The 19899-nt window shown below is 46.0% G+C and overlaps 1 protein-coding gene across 5 annotated transcripts in view; it reads right to left on the bottom strand.

The window, feature by feature from the left end:
• ADCY4 (adenylate cyclase 4) overlaps nt 1-19404 on the bottom strand; it is a 68277-nt gene extending 48873 nt beyond the window's left edge. For 2 of the 5 annotated variants that reach the window (XM_083410097.1, XM_083410100.1), the window contains exons 1-2: nt 4061-4488; nt 869-1342 (exon numbers count right to left, since the gene is read on the bottom strand). In XM_083410097.1, coding sequence (XP_083266223.1) covers nt 869-1039 — 171 coding nt within the window. In that variant the 5' untranslated portion in view covers nt 1040-1342; nt 4061-4488. Of the gene's footprint in view, nt 1-868; nt 1343-3804; nt 4489-19046 lie in introns of those variants that run through there. The other 3 variants (XM_083410101.1, XM_083410098.1, XM_083410099.1) reach the window with 3 other exon arrangements.
• Between the last annotated feature and the right edge of the window lie 495 nt (nt 19405-19899).

Genomic DNA, 19899 nt, shown 5'->3' with positions numbered 1-19899 from the left:
GATAGATCTATATATATACTGTTGATTATTTGACCTGTGTAAGTTTGCATATGTTATTAAGTTTTATTTGTATTTCATTGTTTTTTGTTTTTGATTGTGCATTTTTATCAGTGTGTGTGTGTGTGTGTGTGTGTGTGTGTTGTAAAATAAACTTAATAATAATAAAAAATGAAAGCAGCATATCATATATCCTTCCTGGAACCATCATGACTACAAATCATGGAAAATAAAGAGGATGTCCGGGGGGACCCAAAAAAGATCTTGCAAGCCTGAAGTCTGCCCACCAAGATCTACTCTGCTTTTTCTATTGCCTGCTGCCAGATCTTTTGAACTGGAGGTGCCAGGGGCTGAACTGAGGGCTTTCTGCCGTTGAGCTATGGTCCCTCCACCAAACTCAACCTTTCTCCCAACCACCTCGTCTAAGGATGGGAGACCCGCGTAGTCCTCTGGATGTTCTTGGGCTCCAAAAACCCATCAGCATGGATGATGGGAGTCGAAACAACATCTGGAGGCTCACAAGCTCTCCCACCCATAACCAGGTTCTTAGAACAAGACTCCTGGATCAGGCTAGTCCATCATCTTGTTCTCACCGTGGACAACAGTGGCAAACCCACAAGCAGGACCTGAATGCAACAACACTCTCCCCTTTCTGTGGTTTCCAGCAACTGGTATTCAGAAACACAATACTTCCGAAAAGGACATGCAACAAAATGATCAGAGCCAAGAGCTGTTGATATCCACATCATCTGTGCATTTGTCTAATCCTCTTTTAAAGCCATCCTGTTGGTGGCCTTTTGTGGGAGCAAAGTTCTTCTGTCCTGACTCCCATAGACACCCCATCTCTCTCTCTCCTTGCAAACATGCTTACCCGGCCACTGGCAAAGGATGTCACAATGAGAGCCACGCAGATGCCCAACACAATGAAGAGGAGCAAGAGGATGAGGGGGTACTGTTGGCTCAAGCTGTAATAGGTTTGATAGTAGAGGTCCTCCCGTGGGGTGTCGCTGCTGGTTGACTGCGGGCGACGCTGGCAGGGCATGGCTTTCCTGCTCCCACAAACTGCTGCCTTGGAGGGGAGGAGAGCTCACTCCTCCCAAGCTGAGTAAGGGAAAGCCAATCAGCACCTCTTGCTGAAGCTGTCGAGGGTACCCATTTGTACTTCAAGGCTGCAGAGGCCCATCATTGAAAAAACAGGTGTATTAATCCAGACAGGGGACATGGGGAAATCCAACTGAGCAGTGAGCATGAAACATGGGGTGGATGATCTCAATGTGGAACGATGTTCTCAGCTAAGTCAGGTGAAGGGGGCATCATCAGTGCAGAGAGTCTGAAACACGGGGCCCTGGGGAAAGAAATTAAAAGTAGGTAACAAATGGTCCTTATTCACACTTATAGACTAATATGGAATAATTCAATAGTATTGCTCGTGTTCTGTTAGCCCAAAAATGGAAAATGAACAAACTAAAGAAGAATGACAACTTAAAGCGATGAGATATAAGCAGCTTGCAGACCTAACATATAGAATAAGAGAACAAGAAGAACATACATTTAAAGAAGATTGGGTAATGTTTATTGAATATAGGAAAATGGTGTATATTTGAAAAAGGGGGCAGCATTAAGATAAATCCAACAGGGTAAATAAGTTTTGGTGGATGTTATAATGGAATACTGAAGGGTTTAGTTTATATAAAATATGCAGGGATTTGTGTTGTGCAAAATGAACCATGGAAAGAGAGGAAGGGAAGTCACTGATACGTTAAGGTTCTTTAAGTGAATGTTCTAAAATGTAAAACATAAATTTAGTACTGAAAATCCCAGAGAATTGCTGTCTTGGTTATTCCTCCTTAGTAATAATGGGTACCTTGTTGGAGGTCTTCAGGCAGAAACTGAAGGGACATCTGTAGGGGGCGCTCTAGCTCTGAACTTCATATATTGAACCCCAGAGTGGTTGGAGTAAATGACCTAAAAGGTCCCCTCCAACTCTATAATTCCACAATCTGTTTCTTTAGCTACATGCATAAGTATTCATGAAAAGACAGATGTTGTCATAGAATCATAGATTGGTTAAGTTGGAAGGGATCACGAGGGTCATCTAGTCCAACCCCCTGCAATGCAGGATTTTTTTTAACCCAATGTTTAACTCAAACCCACCACCCTGAGATGAAGAGTCCTGTGCTCTACCAGCGGAGTTATCAGTATTCTTCAACCTTAGGACCACATATGTCATTGGGCTACAGCTCTCATTACACCTGACCATCAGCTAAATTGGCTGGGGGTTATGAGAACTGTAGTCTGGCAACATCTGAGGACCCAAAGTTGGTGCCTTTGGCTTTTGTTTGTGTTATCATCATCATCTGCCGAGTCCATATGGTATTGTAGTGAATGTCGGTCTAGGACCTAGGAGACCAAGGTTCCAATCTCCACTCAGCCATGTAGCTCACTAGGTGACATTGGGTCTCTCTCAGCCTGAATTGTCACACTGGGTTGCTGTGAGGATAAAAATGGGAGTCATCTCTACACCTGGATTCTCAGGTTTGTAGCTCTGTGAGGAATAGATGACAGTTCCCAGGATTCTTTGGAGAAATCTGGGTGCTTCAAATGTTCTTTAAACATAGGTGTGGATATGACTAAGAAGCCCCATAGCTAGCACCTTGAGCTTTGAGAGGTGGGATATAAATGTAATTGCCATCATCACTACCACCACCATTATTATTGATTATTGTGAGGACTGTTTTGAACACAAGGATGTAATAATTGTGGCCTCAAAAGGAAAGGAAAGGAAAGGAGAAACAAAGAAAGAACCTCTCATCATCTAAACTATGAGCTCTGGCAAGTGATATATTAATAATATGCAAAACAGCCATGCTGGAATTCGTGTGAATTCACATCCTCAGTGAATGAGTGCAGAGATGGTCAGATAGAAAGAGTGGATAGAAAGTCAGAAAAAGTTGTTTGGAGATAAAACAAAGGGTGAAGGGTGGGAGGGGAGAAGAGAAGAGAAGAGAAGAGAAGAGAAGAGAAGAGAAGAGAAGAGAAGAGAAGAGAAGATATATGGCTGACTAAAAGACATGAGGCTGGCTACTAGAAATTTTATGTATTCTTCTCCTCAAAAACATGAACTACCATATTGTAACCTCACCTTCCTCTAATGAGCTCTATCATATTTTGCTTCACAACAACTCTGTGAGGTAGATTATAGTGAAATCCTAACCATGCCTACTCAGAAGTAAGTCCTGCTAAATTCAGTGGCGCTTACTCCCATGAAAGTGGAGTTAGGAGTGCAGAGAGCTTTATGGCTGGGCTGGAATTTGAATTCAGAGCTACCTCTCCCCAAGCCAAGCTTGACTATCTGTTCACGTAGCCCATATGAGATAGATGGGGTAGATCTGAGTTTTAGGGATACAAAATGATAACCGATTCAGGTGCGTGATGAAGTTCAAGGATGATAACAAAAAGTGAAATACATCTCTCTCTCCCCTCTCCCTCCATTACACACAGAAATAAATATTTTAGATAGATGATAGATAGATATAGATAGATAGATAGATAGATAGATAGATAGATAGATAGATAGATAGATAGATGATAGATAGATAGATAAATAGATAGATAGATAGATAGATAGATATCAGCTTTGAAATAAACTGTCAAAGTGCCACAAAAAATTAAGCATCCGTCAACCTCTGCTGTGCTCCTTTGTAGAGTTTACATGCAAACATTTCCCACACACTCTTGTTGGTGAGCGCATATATTTCTGAACAGTTCCCTCTAAGAAAGTGCTATTTCACAAAATCCAGGACTCACCCCATGCCACAAATATTCACCTCCCTTATTCTGTGCAGGTGAAGAAAGACCCAAGAACGATGGATTGCTGTTCCCATCCCTAGTTGGCCACCCCCTCTTGCCTCGCCACCGATCATCACGTTTTTTAAAAGGCAAGATGCAAAAACCCATTCAGTCTTCCATCTCTCCCCTGCGCAGCCTTCCCTCGCTTGGACACACAACAGGCAGCCGCCACCTCACAAAGTACCCAAACGCCGAGGAAGCGGGCGCTTCTTACCTGCTCCAACAACCACCGGCTGCTCCATCATCGGAGCAGGCAGCCTGGAGTCTCTCCCGTTACTCACCATGCTCCGACTTCTCTCACGCAGCTGCAGGAAGTCAGTCTGCCTGCCTCCCCACAGCCCAGCCAGCTGAACTTGAGATTAAAAACTCCCCGGCAAGATTAACACTTTCATCCCCAAGGGGCAGGGGGTGGGATTCAATGGCCAGGGGAGGCACAGTCCTCCTGGGCTGCTTTCAGGTGGCCTTTTCTATTCAGCACTCATCCAGATTCGCCTGCACAAAGTTTGCAGAGAGGCTGGACACCAGCAGCTATGCACTGAATATGTTTGCTTCAAACATGTTTGCAGGGAGGTTCAAAGATGTAGCATCAAGGACTGGCTATCCGGCACTTTCCTGTGCGATTCCCCCTTATCTGTAAAAAGTCTGATTGTGCTTCCTGAGTGTCGCAATCTGCGGGTGGGTGGGAGTCAATCACATAGCGAGAAATCCAGGTTGTGCAATTAAAGCTGCAACAAACCCGCTTTCTTAAAAGACTGGACTTCTTGCAATAAGCAAAGAGAGGAGAAAATGCACCGGCAAGCGTGGGATAGAACCTGCTTGATGCAACATCATCTAAGCTCCCCGCAAAAAAAACAACCACAAAAAAACCAGACTGAATGTTTGTTAAAATAGCTGACATCATCTGATCTCCCAGCAAACAAATCAGGTTGAATGCTCAATAATCAGGTCACCTGGAAGTGACTCACCTTTTGGGGGAAGTGGGGTTTGTGGCACAAGGGTGTGGAATCCTTTTTAGTGGCACAACTTGGATTTGCTGTTATGCAATGGAATCTCACCTCAAAATGGCAACACCTTGGAAGCCCTTTGGGATTCACTATGGCCCATGCAGGACCTTGATCCAAAGGAGCTCAGTTTTCTTGCCTTTGCCCAGTGGCGTAGCGTGGGGGGTGAAGGGGGGGCCGGCCGCACCGGGCGCAACATCTGGGGGGGCGCGCGCTCGCACTCGCAGCTCTCTGCCCCTACCTGGCTCACTCACTCTCTCTCACTGCAGTGCTGGCTGTGCGAATCCGATCCGACCCGCCGGGTCGCCACCCACTGTGGAGGGGGGGGGGGTGCCAGGCGTGCGGTGCGTTGCGGTGCGGTGCGGAGAGAGAGAGAGGGACTATCTGGGGGAGGGACAGTGCAGCGGGGGGGGGCGCAAATTACTTGCCTTGCCCTGGGTGCTGACAACCCACGCTACGCCACTGCCTTTGCCACTGTCAAACGGAGGCTTTTTTCATCTGGGGCCCCAAGGTTGAAGAACACTGCATTGCACAAGAGCACTTGATTTTGTTTTAATTTTCCATCTTTGGACCTCATAAAACCCGCAGCAGTAAACAAGCCCTAGCCCTTTACTTTCTAAATGTTCCCTTCAAATTCTTTAAACATAGCAGGGGTTTTTCCTCCAATGCCTACTTTACACGTTCATCCAACTCTTTACTGAAGACTTATAACAACACTTACTCCTCGCTCCTGAAGACATACATGTTTAGACCAGCATACCCTTAAACTGAACTTATGGTTTTATCATTTAAACTGCATTCCTCCGCCCCCTGTTTTAATGGGAAGAGCCATATTTAAGTACATAGTTCCACAAACCAATGCAACAAGTTCTGCTAGACTAGAGCAATTCTCCCTCCCTGCAATTGTCTCTGTGGGGTGGGAGAAACACACACACACACACACACACACCGCCCCCAGAGCAGCACCTGTAGAGGAGAGGGAGAGAGTAAAGATTTCTCCATCAGGCCAGCCAAAATTATTACGCTGACATTCTTCTCAGCACTACTTTATATTCCGCCTTATTTTTGTTTGGTTGTTTTATTGCATATTTTAATTGAGGATGCTTTATAATTTTGAACAAAATCCAAGGCTCTCTTCCCACTTGGTGAACCAGCTTCACCCTCTTATAAGTATCTCTTGTGCTGTTCTGACCCCAGATTCCTCATTCAGGCTCCATGTGTAGGCGTTATTAACGAAGCAGGCTTATTAAACAGGGTTTATTACAATTCCCTGGCAGCAGGGTTTGGCCTGGGTTGGTGGGAGGGAATTTCAGGCCCAAATGTTGACTGCCAAAATGGCACCCCGTTCCCCGCCAAAGAAAAAGGGGTGAGGGAAGATCTACATCAGGAGCACGTGGGGCGGGTGGAAATCACAATGTCCTTGAACTGTGTTAACACCTCCCACATTTCTGGATGATGGTTGGACAGCTGTGAGTTCTGAGGTGCAGAGACCTCTGACTTTTGCATGTCTGGAATGCAGCTTCCTGTACACAGCTATTGCTCCGCCCACTTTTGCCTCTGGCTCCACCCACCAGTGGCGTACGGCCTCTGGAAGATTCTGCATGAGGGAACATGGTTCTCAGGCTGAGAAGGATTCTCCACCTCTGCCTGAGAACCATGGGAAAGAAAGGAGCAGGGACTGGTGCCCGCGAGCTACATTCACCGTGCCTGAAATACAATGCAGGTGTGACTCACATCACAAGGGCTCGGAGCAAACAAACGTCCGTTAGAGCTTGCTGCATTGTCCCACATCAAAGACCAAGCAATTCCGACAAAACGCTTAAAAGGGAGGCTGTATTGTCCTTAACGGCCATGTAACTCATGACGCAGTTGTCACACAGTGTCTCAGCTGTTCTTTTCCAATTCAGTACTTCAAAGAAATCAAGGCTTTGAATTGCACCCATTTACCCAACAGAAGCTTAGTCACAGAATCGGCTGCGGAATTCCCATTGTTTACTCTCAGCTCGGAATTCTAGTCCTCTTCATCATTTCAGAGCCGCCTTTGGGAGCCGAGACGTCAAAAGCATCTGTTTCCTCTGCCTGCCTTGGTTCTTTGTGACAAAGGGAAAACCAATACTGGACAGCAGAGCCTATTTCAGCTGCTGAAACAGGTTTTGTAGTATATGTGTGTGCTTGTGACGATCCCACCAGGAAGCTGGTGAGGAGGAAGGGGGCCAGAAGAAAGGGAAAGTAGGCTGGAAACAGGAAAGCAAAATAATAATAATAAACCTTTGCATGAGCCAGGCTGCTTATGAGACCAGAGGGAACCGGCAGCTTCCTGACAGCTTTAGAGCCACTAATGAGCTGTCCAGCTAATGTCATTTCACGCTTGTCATCCTGTCCCTCGCAGTCGCAAGACAGTTGTGTCCCATTTAGATGGCCCATCAATTTCCCAAAAAAACAGGCCCCTCTCCATACACAACCAACAAACAGTCGTTTCACAGAAGAACCTGGGCCTTCAACATCTGCCTGCTTTAAGGAATACTGCCACCTCTTTCCTTTCGCAAGGCTCCAGTGTCCATAACTAGGGAAATCTAGCACAGAGCCCCTTGGCAAGTGGCCATCCAACCTCAGCTTAACAAAGGAGAGTCTACCACTTTCGAGGCAGACTGTTCCACTCTCAAACAGCTGGCACCATCAGGAAGCTCTTCCACATGTTAGAACCTGTCTTTCTTCTGCTGTTTTCTTACACGGTTTACCATGGCTCGTATTATTTTTAATATTGTCTCCAACCAGGCTTTCATATATGATCATTTGTCTCTCTGTTCTTTCATTGCTTTCTAAAACTCCAGGTATAGCCATGATGGTCTTACAAAAGTATTGGTGTAGGTTTGCAGGGTCTGTCTGGATCTTTCTCCCATGCTGCCCAACCTCACGTGACGTGTAGATAGAAGAAAAATAGGCAGAGTGTGTGGAGAGCTGAGCTTAATTGTGATAATTTATGTTGGAAATGTAAAGAAAAGGAAGGTACTTTCTATCATATGTGGTTGAGTTGCTCCAAGGTAAAAGACTTATGGGGGAAAATTTATAATGAATTAAAAAAAGGATGAAATATACTTTTATGAAGAAACCAGAGGCCTTTCTCCTTGGAATAACAGGTTCCGAACTGCTCAAAAAAGATGTTAAAGTATTCTTGTATGCCACAACTGCTGCATGGATTTTACTAGCCAAAAAATGGAAAACACAAGAACTACCAATGGTAGAAGAATGGCAGACGAAGATGATGGAGTTTATGGAGCTGGCTGATCTCACCGGGAGAATCCACGACCAGAAAGAAGAGGAACACCAAGAAGACTGGAAGAAATTTAAAGACTATTTGAGTAAATATTGTAATATTAAAGATACGTAATCACTTGAAAGAATCAATTAGGCCTAGGATCAAATTGGGATTAAATAAATAAATAAGAAAACGTACGATAAGAAAAGTTAGGAAATAGGACTATAACTGTGATACGGTTTTATGAAATAATGATATTGGAAACTGCTATATATAATTACTAAGAAACTCAGATGGAAGGGATTTGAGGAAGTCAAGTAATATGTTGAGACAGAGACATAATTGATCTGTGCTGCATCGAAAGCTGCAGCCAGTGGGGAAGCAAGATTTTTGGGGGTGTGGATGCTGTGAGCCCCTCCATCTTACGCTCAGGTTCTATATATGTATATCCTAAAGACCTCACAGTATCTGCTGACCTTCATTCCAAGGAAACTGAACCTGGGTGAGCACCTGGAGCCATGGAGTCTCTCATTCCTCAGAGACTGGGGAGGTGTTGACACCTGCTCACTCCCCCTGGCCAACCCCCTTGCCAACTGCCTCCCTTATAGCTTGCTCAAACCACCCTCCACTTTGGGCCTCCTCCCCCCTCACTCATATCAACCACTTCAGGCCAATGAAGCCATTTGGGCCTCCACAGCAGAGGGCTAGGAGAAGCAAAGCTGCTATGGTTCGCAGCGCCACCTGTTGGCAGCCACGCAAACTACTGCCGCGTGACTGCGCACTTGCATTCTTATTATATGCGTCGCTAGAAATATACCACCAAGCTTAGAGTCACATAAAAATCTCTAGTTAGGGATGAAAGGGACCCACAAATCATATGGTACAGGCCATTGCCGATGAAGGAAGCCCACCATTGCGGCATCCCTGATAAAGTGACCATCCAGTTTCTGCTTTGAAAAAAAGAATTTTAAAAGAAAAACTGCTGGTAAACAGGCAGATTTTGTACTGAGCTACACCACTCAAGCTTGAACAAATCCTAGCCTCAGATCTGCCCCTAAATGGTTAGTCTCTGTTTCCTGCCTCCTCCCCCACCCGACCTGTTCTGAGCTCCGCCAAATCTAGAGGGCTCTGCCATTCAAATTCTAGATATATATTTTTCAAGAATTAATGCTAGTAATAGCAGAAATTCAACAGAGGAAACTTTTCTTAGCACCCCGATGGCAAGGAGTATCCTGCAAGACTGCAGTTACATCTCTCTGCAGAGGTGGCACCAACAGGGAAGCTGATGGGATGTAATGGTTGGATTCAGTTACACTAGAGCAACCTGTTACGAGACTAAAATGAGAACATCTATGCCATTCTGACATTTTTTGAGGAAGGATGAGTGTGTGTGTGTGTGTGTGTGTGTACACAATGGTACCTTGGTTTATGAACTTAATCCGTTCCAGAAGTCCGTTCTTAAACCAAAACCGTTCTTAAACTGAGGCAAGCTTTCCCTAATGAGGCCTCATGCCGTCGGTGCCATTCCACCATTCAGATTCCGTTCTTAGACTGAGGTAAAGTTCTCAAACCAGGGCACTACTTCCAGTTTTGCGGAGTTCGTAAACTGAATCGTTTGTAAACTGGACTGTTCTTAAACCGAGGTACCGCTGTATGTTACTACAGTGGCAAGAATGTTACTTGTCCAAAAATGGAAAGAAGCAGAAGTCCCAGCAAAGGAGGAGTGGATACAAAAACTTATGGAACATGCAGAAATGGTGAAACTTACCAGAAGAATAAGAGATCCAGATAACATTAAAAAAAAAAAAAAAGGAATGGAAATGTTTTATTGAATATCTACAGATAAATTATAAACAGATGAAAACATTGGCACCTGCAGTTTTATAAGAGCATATATTTAAAGAAGATGAATAAATGAGTAAATTAAGTTAATTTGGATATGCAGAAGATATTAAAAAATAAATTTAAGGAACTGCAGAAAGAGGGGGAAGGGATGTCAAGTTTTGAAACGTTGAAATGATTGTAAAATTAGTGAAAGGTATATAATTAGTGAAATGTATAAACTTGAAAACAATAAATAAATAAATAAATAAATAAATCTTCCCAAGAAAGAAAGAAAGAAAGAAAGAAAGAAAGAAAGAAAGAAAGAAAGAAAGAAAGAAATTTTTAAAAGGGGGGAACTGTGGGGGTTTTTTGTCTTTGTCATTCTTTGCAACTCTGAGAACTAGAAACCCGAGACTCTATTTAAAAAAACTCAGAGGGACAAAACCAACCCTTCCTATACATACACAAGAATATGAGTCGGTTAAGGGTTGTAGTAGAAGCAGGCTTCTCTCACCTTTGACCTTTACAGCAAACCGTACCTGGCACATTTCCCTTCTTCTGCACAATAATGAAAGGTTATTGTGAGAGAGCCCAAGCCTCCTTTGCATCTGGTCACCCTCGTTTGCATCTGATGATGCTGGAACTGGGGCTTAATAGAACACGGTGACAAGCCAAGGTAAGGAATCACCACAATTCCTAGCCAGCTCCCAGTGGCGGCGGCTGCTGGATTGGGGACAGGTAATTGGAAAGGCTTGCGAGGCCAACAGGAGGTGGAGCCCGAGAATGTGACAGGCAGAGCCAAAAACCAACCACAAGCGCAGGGCTAACTAATTCTAGTTTTGTCCCCATCTTCTTCCCTGGTATCCTTGGTGACATACGCTTCAGGTTACAGACTTCGCTAACCCAGAAATATTACTTCGGGTTAAGAACTTTGCTTCAGATGAGAACAGAAATCGTGCTGCAGCGGCACAGCAGCAGCAGGAGACCCCATTAGCTAAAGTGGTGCTTCAGGTTAAGAACAGTTTCAGGTTAAGAACAGACCTCCAGAACGAATTAAGTTCTTAACCTGAGGTACCATTGTATGTATTTTATCAAAGTACTTTTTTTTTAATCTTATATTTTGGAAACGTACATCCAAATTTTTTTCCCCTTTAAATTTTTTTGGGGCCCCCAAGAGAGTGGGGCTGTAAGCTATAGTTTGTTTAGCTTATACGTAATATCTGGCACTGATGCAGTGGCGTAGCGTGGGTTGTCAGCACCCGGGGCAAGGCAAGTAATTTGCGCCCCTAACCCGTGGATTTGCACCCCCTAACCCTAACCCCCAGATGTTGCGCCCGGTGCGGCCGGCCCCCCCTGCACCCCCCACGCTACGCACTGATGGCAACCCATCAAGCATTGCTTACTTGCATGGACTGGATACATTAAGACAGAGTTCAATGGAAAGTGGTCCTGTGTGGACAAACTTCCCCAAAAGCCCACGTGGGGAAAATCAGATCTGTGTGACTCACATGTGCATTGACACTCTGGCGTGTGTACACAGCCTGAGGAGGAGGAAACTGACAGGCAGTGCTGGTTGTTGTGATTAAAAGAAAGGTAGGTGGTGGGGCAGCGTCTACTGCTCCCTCCCTCCTGAGGAAAAAATTAATGATAATATTTAAACTCACACCAAAGACGCTTGCATCCCACTCTCTTGCCCCTTGTTTTCCGACCCCAGCCCCCTCTCCCTGCTGAAGCTGCCTGAGATGAGAGAGGAAATTGTGATATTTCCTGCCCCTCCTTTTCCTTGCTGATTCACAACAGCAGCAGCAGGAGGAGAAATCAACATCTCACTCTAGGTCCGGTCCTTCTACAAGACTCTGCTTTTAAATCAAAAAGTGACAAAGCCTAAACCTTCCGAGAAGAACGATTACACCACCTGCCCTGGGATGTGTGCCTCTTTGCATGGGTAGCTTCTGTTCACACTCGCACGCCCTTCTCCATCTATCCAGGAAAACAAAAGGCATTCTCAGCGTTTAAGGACACATTCCAGCCAGGCAAAAACATGCAAGGAGGGTGAGCAAAAGTGGGGCTGGGAGAGATGTGGGGTTGGCTAAGGAGGAGGGTCAAATCGAGAGGCCTGAGGGTCACACTTGGTCTCCAGACCTGACCCTCCAATTCTCCCTACTTTCCAGTGATAATCCCAGATTGACAGAAACTGTCCTGGTTTCTGGTTTGATCCCAGAATGTTCCACTTTTCCTTAGGACGTTTCTGTTTTCATTGGAGAAATGTTGGAGGGTATGGAGTTATATGACACACACACCCCTAGCCATCTGAAGGCAGTCCTGTATAGGGTAGGTTTTTAAAAAAACGTTTTATTATGTTTTTCTATATGTTAGAAGCTGCCCAAAGTGGCTGGGGCAGCCCGGTCAGATGTGTGAAGTTTAAATAGTAAAATTATTATTATTATGGAATTGGACGTCCCTATTTTCATCGGAGACATGGTGGAGGGCACGTGGTTGTTCTTGTTACTTATTGCACTTTTTATTTAAAGTAACTCAAAAATAGTGCATACATTAAGACCAAGGTAAAACTAAAAGAGAGTAAAAGCTAAAAATGTATTTGTAAAAACGCAAGACTAATGCATCCCACTCACTGAAGGAGGCCACAGATAATTAAGAGCCAAGCCCTGGTGAAATTTTTGCCTGGCCCTTAAAGTGATAGTGCCAGATGTACTCCTTGGGGAGTGTTCCATAAGCGAGGAGCCACCACTGAGAAGGCATGTTCTTCTGTTGACACACTCTGCACCTCCCTCCCTCGGAGGGAACACAGTGAGAAGAGCCTCAGATGATAATTGCAGGGGCCGGGTTGGTTCCTCACCCACTGGAAAGCTCCCATGCTGCTCCCAGGTTTACATACTAAACAAGCGCTTTCTGAAAGCACAAAGTAGCAATCCTCCTAACACAGACTGAAATCTTAGAAAGTGCGATGTATTACGGCATCATTTTTTTGTGGGCATGAGCCCACTTCCTCATAGATATATGACGCAATCCCAATAGCCATTCATGCATGTGTTAAAGCTAGGGTGGATCTAAACACAGGTGGGTAAAATGCTATAAATAAGTCAGAAATTAGATCGCTTTAACGAAAGAAAAAAAAAATCCCTATGGGAAATTGTGTTTTAGAATTTCCCGCTCTCTGGCGCAGTCTAGTGTTGCATGTTTATAGCACATTCAAATCCCTTAATAGTCTAGACTATTTGCTTCCACAAACGCTTGTGCTGTTATCCAGGGCGGCGGAACATTTTTCAGCCCAAAGGCCATATATTTTTACGAGAGCTGCATGCCAGCAGTTGGATGAGGCCAGAGACAAAAGCACGCTGAGCAGCAAATGTAATTTTTCCTTTGCACAGTGGGTTAGCTTCCCCACGCACTCACGTATTCCTCTTGAGCTTCTATCCAAGGAAGCAAGAGGAATGAACTGGGCTCAAGGACACATTCCAGGCTGGCAGAAATATGCAAGAAGGGCTTAAATCAGGGCCTGTCAAAGTAGCGGCCTGAGGAGAGTTTGGAGGGCTGAAACAGAGGCCTGGAGAACTGCGTTTAACCTGAGATTGCCCCAGTTCTGCTTCATGGTTCCAAAAAAACTCTTTGCTACTGCTGCTGCCAGTGATGGTTTATGGGGCCTGAGTGGGGACTAAAGATTATTGACGGCAGTATTTTGACATCTGATGGAGAATGCTCTTATGACCTAAACTGAGCAGGGAAGGAACTTAAGGGCTAAGATCGCAGGCCCTTTCCACCCCTTTCCACCCGCCTCGCATAATTCCAGCCTCGCCCTCCTCTCTCCTCTTCCGAACTCCCCCAATACTCAGCTCTCTTCACCTCCGCCAGCCTTCCCCGCCATTCCTATATATAAGTCAGCAGCACTCATCGCAGTCAATAAAGACGCCACGGTGCAGATGCCATTAGGCCCTTGGCCGAGGCCCAGAAAACTCATTATTACTACACTGTCGACTCCGAGTCGTAGCCGAGTGCTTCGGGGCCGCCAGAGCTGCTTGCTTTTGGACGGAGACCTGCGGAGAAAACAGCCGGCTTGGAGGCGACGGAGAAGGGGAACCGCAGAATAGCTATACTAAAAGGGCTGATGGGAAATTCGCTGCCCAGGGAATTCTGTAATGGAACAAGATGCCGTTTCGCTACCCCCATCCTCAATCACCTTCCTTTTTTAACCTGGAGGAGGAAACGGGCCTCACATCCCCAACCAGGCGTGAGCGAATCTGTCAATTGTGGGTTTCTCGCTGTTTCTCGTTTTCTTCCCAAATCTGAAGTTAAGTTCTCCATACAGTGGTACCTCAGGTTACAGACGCTTCAGGTTACAGACTCCGCTAACCCAGAAATTGTACCTCAGGTTAAGAACTTTATGTCAGGATGAGAACAGAAATCGCGCGCGCTGGCGGCATGGCAGCAGCGGGAAGCCCCATTAGCTAAAGTGGTATCTCAGGTTAAGAATAGTTTCAGGTTAAGAACAGACCTCCAGAATGAATTAAGTTCTTAACCCAAGGTGCCACTGTATTTCCACAGCAATGTGGAGGGAAATGAAACTCGTGAAAATTCGCAAGCATCTGAATGTGAATCTCTCTTAAGTTACTTATTTCTCTATGCAGTCTTGGACCTCCCTCTTATCCAGCTTCTTCTGTGGCCTGGCCTGGGTGGTGGAGAGTGCGAGTCCTATGCAATCTTGCCTAAAGCATGTATTTTTTTCAAAGCAGTTGTGAAAAGCTTGTATCCTCAGGAAGGGAATTTGAAATAAAACTGTCGATATCATAATGTCAATGTACAAATCTACAGCGCAACTGCATTTAAAATGCTGTGTACGGATCTGGTCACCTCTCTACAAATTGGATATTGTCGAGTTGGATCAAGAGGACAGAGCAACTTCTCAGTAAAGAAAGGTTGCCGCTTTCCCACCCTTCTCATAACACTAGAATATGTACATCCTATGACTGTTGGAAAATTCAGGATAATAAAAGTACTTCTTCATGCAGCATATAGTCAGTGGAACTCACTGCCACAGGAGGCATGACTCTAAAAGACAATTGGACAAATACTTGGAGGAGAAGGCTATCAATGGCTACTAACCATCATGGCTATGCTCTACCTCTGCAGCTGAAGTCAGGAATGCCTCTGAATACTAGTTGCTGGAGAACACAGGACAGGGAAGTGGTCCCACTTGCAGGTTCCCCAGAGTCATGAAGTTGGACACTGTGAGAACAGGGACCATTGGCCTGATCCATCATGTTCCGATTCCCCTAAAATAATGCATTTGGGGGTATGTTATTTTCACCAATACATGCATTACCCAACACATCACCCTACCTAGTATATTAAATGTTGTGTACATTACTTGGCCAGAAATAGATTTTGGCCTTGCCAAATTTGGAGAAATGAGAATTTCGAAGAATGGCTGTGTTTCAGTTTTTGCATTGCGTTGGGAAGTGCGGAGTAGGCAGGTTTGATACAATACGAAAATCTTTACTGTCATTGTCCCATACAGAACAACGAAACTGAAAAAATCTACATCAGACATTCAAAAACCAACAAGCCTGCCATCCCAGCTATCCCAGCCTGGTTAACCCCCTAGAAAATCTGATGCCACATAATTAAATACAATATACTCCCATAGAGACTACCTTACACTGCGTTTAAAACCAAAATCGCATTTGGATAGAAACTGTTTCTTAGGCAGCTGGTCTTAGTCTTTATAACGCTGTACCTTCTTCCAGAAGGCAGAACCTGGAAGAGATCATTTCCGGGGTGCGCACTATCCTACACTATCTCTGCAGCTTTCTTGTGACACCTAGAAGCATAGATTTGATCCAAGGTAGGAAGTGTGCACCCAATTATTCTCTCTGCAGTCTTTACAACCCTGGACAGCATTGTTTTTTCCTTGACCATGCAGCTCCCAAACCACACACAGAGACCATAAGTTAATACACTCTCAACACTACAATGGTAAAATGCCAGCAACAGGTCCTCCAAGAGATTATTTTTCCGGAGGATTCTCAGAAAATATAACCTCTGCTGTGCTCTCTTCATCGGGTCTTTTCTCCCCAGGTTAGGTTCACCTTCAAATGCAGATGGGTTCAAATTCCTCCTCCCTCCTTACCCCAAAGACACAGGCATACCGATGCAAAGTCCTTTCACCTTTTAGAGGTGCCCACTGATAAGACCAGGTTCCAGAACAAACCAGTAGACCGGATCGACTGGTTGAACCAGGCAATTCCACCCTAAGGTCAATCACTCATAGCCGAAGAGATAATTATCGGAACTAAATTTGAACACTGTAAGTGCCAATGCGGGCCAAGGACGCAGAAGAGTAGAGAGAAACAGAGGTTATTATTATTGAGGTCTATGGACAAATTCCTGGAAGATCTGATCATGCAGCAAGTTCCGGTGAACAGCCTACACCAGCGGTAGGGAACCATTTTCCACCTGAGGGGCCATATTCCTTTCTAGGCAGATTTCCCAGGGCCACATGACAGTGGTAGGTGGGGCCAGAGGCAGAAGTAGTAGTAGAAGAAGAAGAGTTTGGATTTGATATCCCGCTTTATCACTACCCGAAGGAGTCTCAAAGCGGCTAACAATCTCCTTTCCCTTCCTCCCCCACAACAAACACTCTGTGAGGTGAGTGGGGCTGAGAGACTTCAGAGAAGTGTGACTGGCCCAAGGTCACCCAGCAGCTGCAGGTGGAGGAGCGGAGACGCGAACCCGGTTCACCAGATTACGAGACTACCGCTCTTAACCACTACACCACACTGGCTCTCAAAAGCAGGCTGAGAAGCAAATGTAAATGTTACCTTTGTACAGCAGGCTAGTTTCTACACCTAGTCTCACACCCCTTTCTATCCTCCATGCAAAGCGGCATTATCAGAATCCAATGACACATTCCAGCCCGGGGGATATGGGGCAGTTCTGAGGGCCAGATAGTCAGGCCTTGAGGGCCACATTCAGCCTCCATTCCTGAGGTTCTGCGGTCTCGGCGTACACACATGTAGCAGGGTACAGAGTAGATCTCATGATCCCATACGCTCCAAAATTTCTCAAAGGACAATAGCGATGACCAATTCCATAATAATAATAATAATTGTATTATTTATACCCTGCCCATCTGACTGGGTCGCTCCAGCTACTCTGGGTGGCTTGCAACAGATATAAAAACAGAATAAAACATTAAACATTTAAAAAACTTTCTATACAGGGCTGCCTTCAGATGTCTCTAAAGGTTGCATAGTTACTTGTCTCCTTGGCTTGAGGGTTGCATTACAGTGGTACCTTGGGTTACATACGCTTCAGGTTACATATGCTTCAGGTTACAGAAATAGTGCTCCGCTAACCCAGAAATAGTGCTTCAGGTTAAAAACTTTGCTTCAGGATGAGAACAGAAATCGTGCTTTGGCGGCGCGGCGGCAGCAGGAGGCCCCCATTAGCTAAAGTAGTGCTTCAGGTTAAGAACAGTTTCAGGTTAAGAATGGACCTCCAGAACGAATTAAGTACTTAACCTGAGGTACCACTGTACTCCATACCCTCCTGTATTTCTCTGGTGAAAATAGAGACGTCCTAAGGAAAAGCGGGACATTCTTGGATGAAATCAGAAACTGGGATGGCTTCTGTAAATCGGGGAATGTCCCTGGAAAATAGGGACACTTGGCATGGCATGGGGAGGCAGGGGGGGGGGCTGTGGCCCCAGGTGCAAAATTGTGAATCCTGCCCCCCCCCCCCAGGCTTCTGTGGAGATCACCCGACTCACCCAGTCACAAATGTCACAAGGCGCTGTAAAAAACCAACAACAATTACAATGAAAACAGCTAAGGAACAGGGACAAAACTAACAAGCCCACATCGGCTTGCATGCTCGTGGCTCTCATAGCCTTTTAAATTGGAAAACCCAAGCCGTGAACTTTCATTTGTGTAGATGAGGAGCAGCTAATCCGTGGTCCTCCAAGTGCGCCTGGACTCCAGCTCAGTGGCGTAGCATGGGGGGTGCAGGGGGGGCCAGCCGCACCGGGCGCAACATCTGGGGGGGGGGCGCGCTCACGCTCGCAGCTCTCTGCCCCTACCTGGCTCACTCACTCTCTCTCACTGCAGTGCTGGCTGTGCGAATCCGAGCCGAGCCACCGGGTCGCCGCCCACTGTGGAGGGGAGGGTGCCAGGCGTGCGGTGCGGTGCGGAGAGAGAGTGAGGGACTATCTGGGGGAGGGACAGTGCAGTGGGGGGGGGCACAAATTACTTGCCTTGCCCCGGGTGCTGACAACCCATGCTACGCCACTGCTCCAGCTTCCATCATCCCAGACCTTTGGCTGTGCTGGCTGGGGATGATGGGAGTTCAGCAACATCTGGAGGGCCACAGGTCCCCCACTCCATGAAGCAAGGCCAGGCAACAGTCCCTCCCCCAGCTCATAATTTGAGAGGCTTCAGGGCATCGCTGTGCTGTGCTAAAAAGACATCGCTGCCTTAGGCTGGAAGCATTGCAGAAGTATATTGGCAGGGTAAGAGTTTGTCCTCATTTGGCAACCTGCATTGGATTCAGCCAGCTCAAAATGCAGAACACCAATTAGAAGCACAGCGAAGGTGAAAAACCTGCTCTTTGCCTTCCTGCATCATTTCCCTAGCCCAGACAGCTTCCCAAAATCCCTTGCCTACGGCGAGATTGTTGGCAGAGTCAAATAAGAGAATTTCTGCCAAATCCGCAAGCTTCTTCTAGGTCTGTACAGTGGTACCTCGGGTTAAGTACTTAATTCGTTCCAGAGGTCCGTACTTAACCTGAAACTGTTCTTAACTTGAAGCACCACTTTGGCTAATGGGGCCTCCTGCTGCTGCCACGCCGCCAGAGCACGATTTCTGTTCTCATCCTGAAGCAAGGTTCTTAACCTGAAGGACTATTTCTGGGTTAGCGGAGTCTGTAACCTGAAGCGTATGTAACCTGAGGTACCACTCTTGCTCACGCAGGCACTTCCAGGATGCCGCAAGCGCAGAGGGGACAAGATGGTAAACTGAAGTCAGAAGACACCTTTTCCCCTTATATGAGTTTTCACTCAGGGCATGTCCCCCACCCTAGTGCCCCAAAGACCACCAGCCTCTTACCTCCTCTTCTCCTGCTTTTTGTATCCCCACTAGGACTTTAGTCCAGGAGACGCCTGCCTTCTCCAGCAGCTCAGTTCAGCCACATTCTCCCTCTCGAATTCCTTTCCTCTTTGCTTCCGCTGTAACCCTCACTAGACAACACAAACGCAGCATGTTTGGGTGAGGGAGGAGTAGGAAGCAGAGACAGGCTCCCGTTCATGTCCTTGCCCTGGTTCTACGACGGGAGCCTTGAGGTGAGGAGAGCTTGTTTGGCCAGTTCCACCCACGGAGGAGAGGGGCCGGAGGATTCCTGCAGAGAGAAACCACCACATGAGATTGGGTGAGATTGGCTCCAGGGCAAGGTCAGAGAGCAACGGATATAGCAAAAGCTCCGCAGGCTCAGACCTGATCAGTGCCTGAGTGGGAGATCAGCAAACACAACCTGGATTCCTGCTGTGGAATGGGGAGAGAGAGAGAAATAAACTCTGGAAGACATGGGGACATTATACCAAGCCATCTCCAGAGACCCACCGTGCCTCCAAAAATTCTTACTGCACCTTCTCTGACATTAGAAAGCTGACATTACAGTGGTACCTTGGTTCTCAAACGCCTTGATACTCAAACCACTTGGAACCAAAACACTGCAAACCCGGAAGTAAGTGTTCTGGTTTGCGAACTTTTTTCGGAAGTTGAACATGCTCCATTTTGAGTGCCACACTTCCGTTTTGAGGGCCACACTTCTGTTTCGAGTGTTACGCCTGTTTTTGCTATTTATTTTGCGTTTTTGTGGCTCTTTTTGTTTTGTTTTTGTGGCTGTGTGGAACCCAGTTCAGCTACTGATTGATTGATTGATTGATTGATTGATTGATTGATT

Source organism: Podarcis tiliguerta (genome assembly GCF_965153285.1).
Source record: "Podarcis tiliguerta genome assembly, chromosome: 13".
Taxonomy (NCBI): domain Eukaryota; kingdom Metazoa; phylum Chordata; class Lepidosauria; order Squamata; family Lacertidae; genus Podarcis; species Podarcis tiliguerta.
This window is presented reverse-complemented; position numbering and strand designations above follow the sequence as displayed.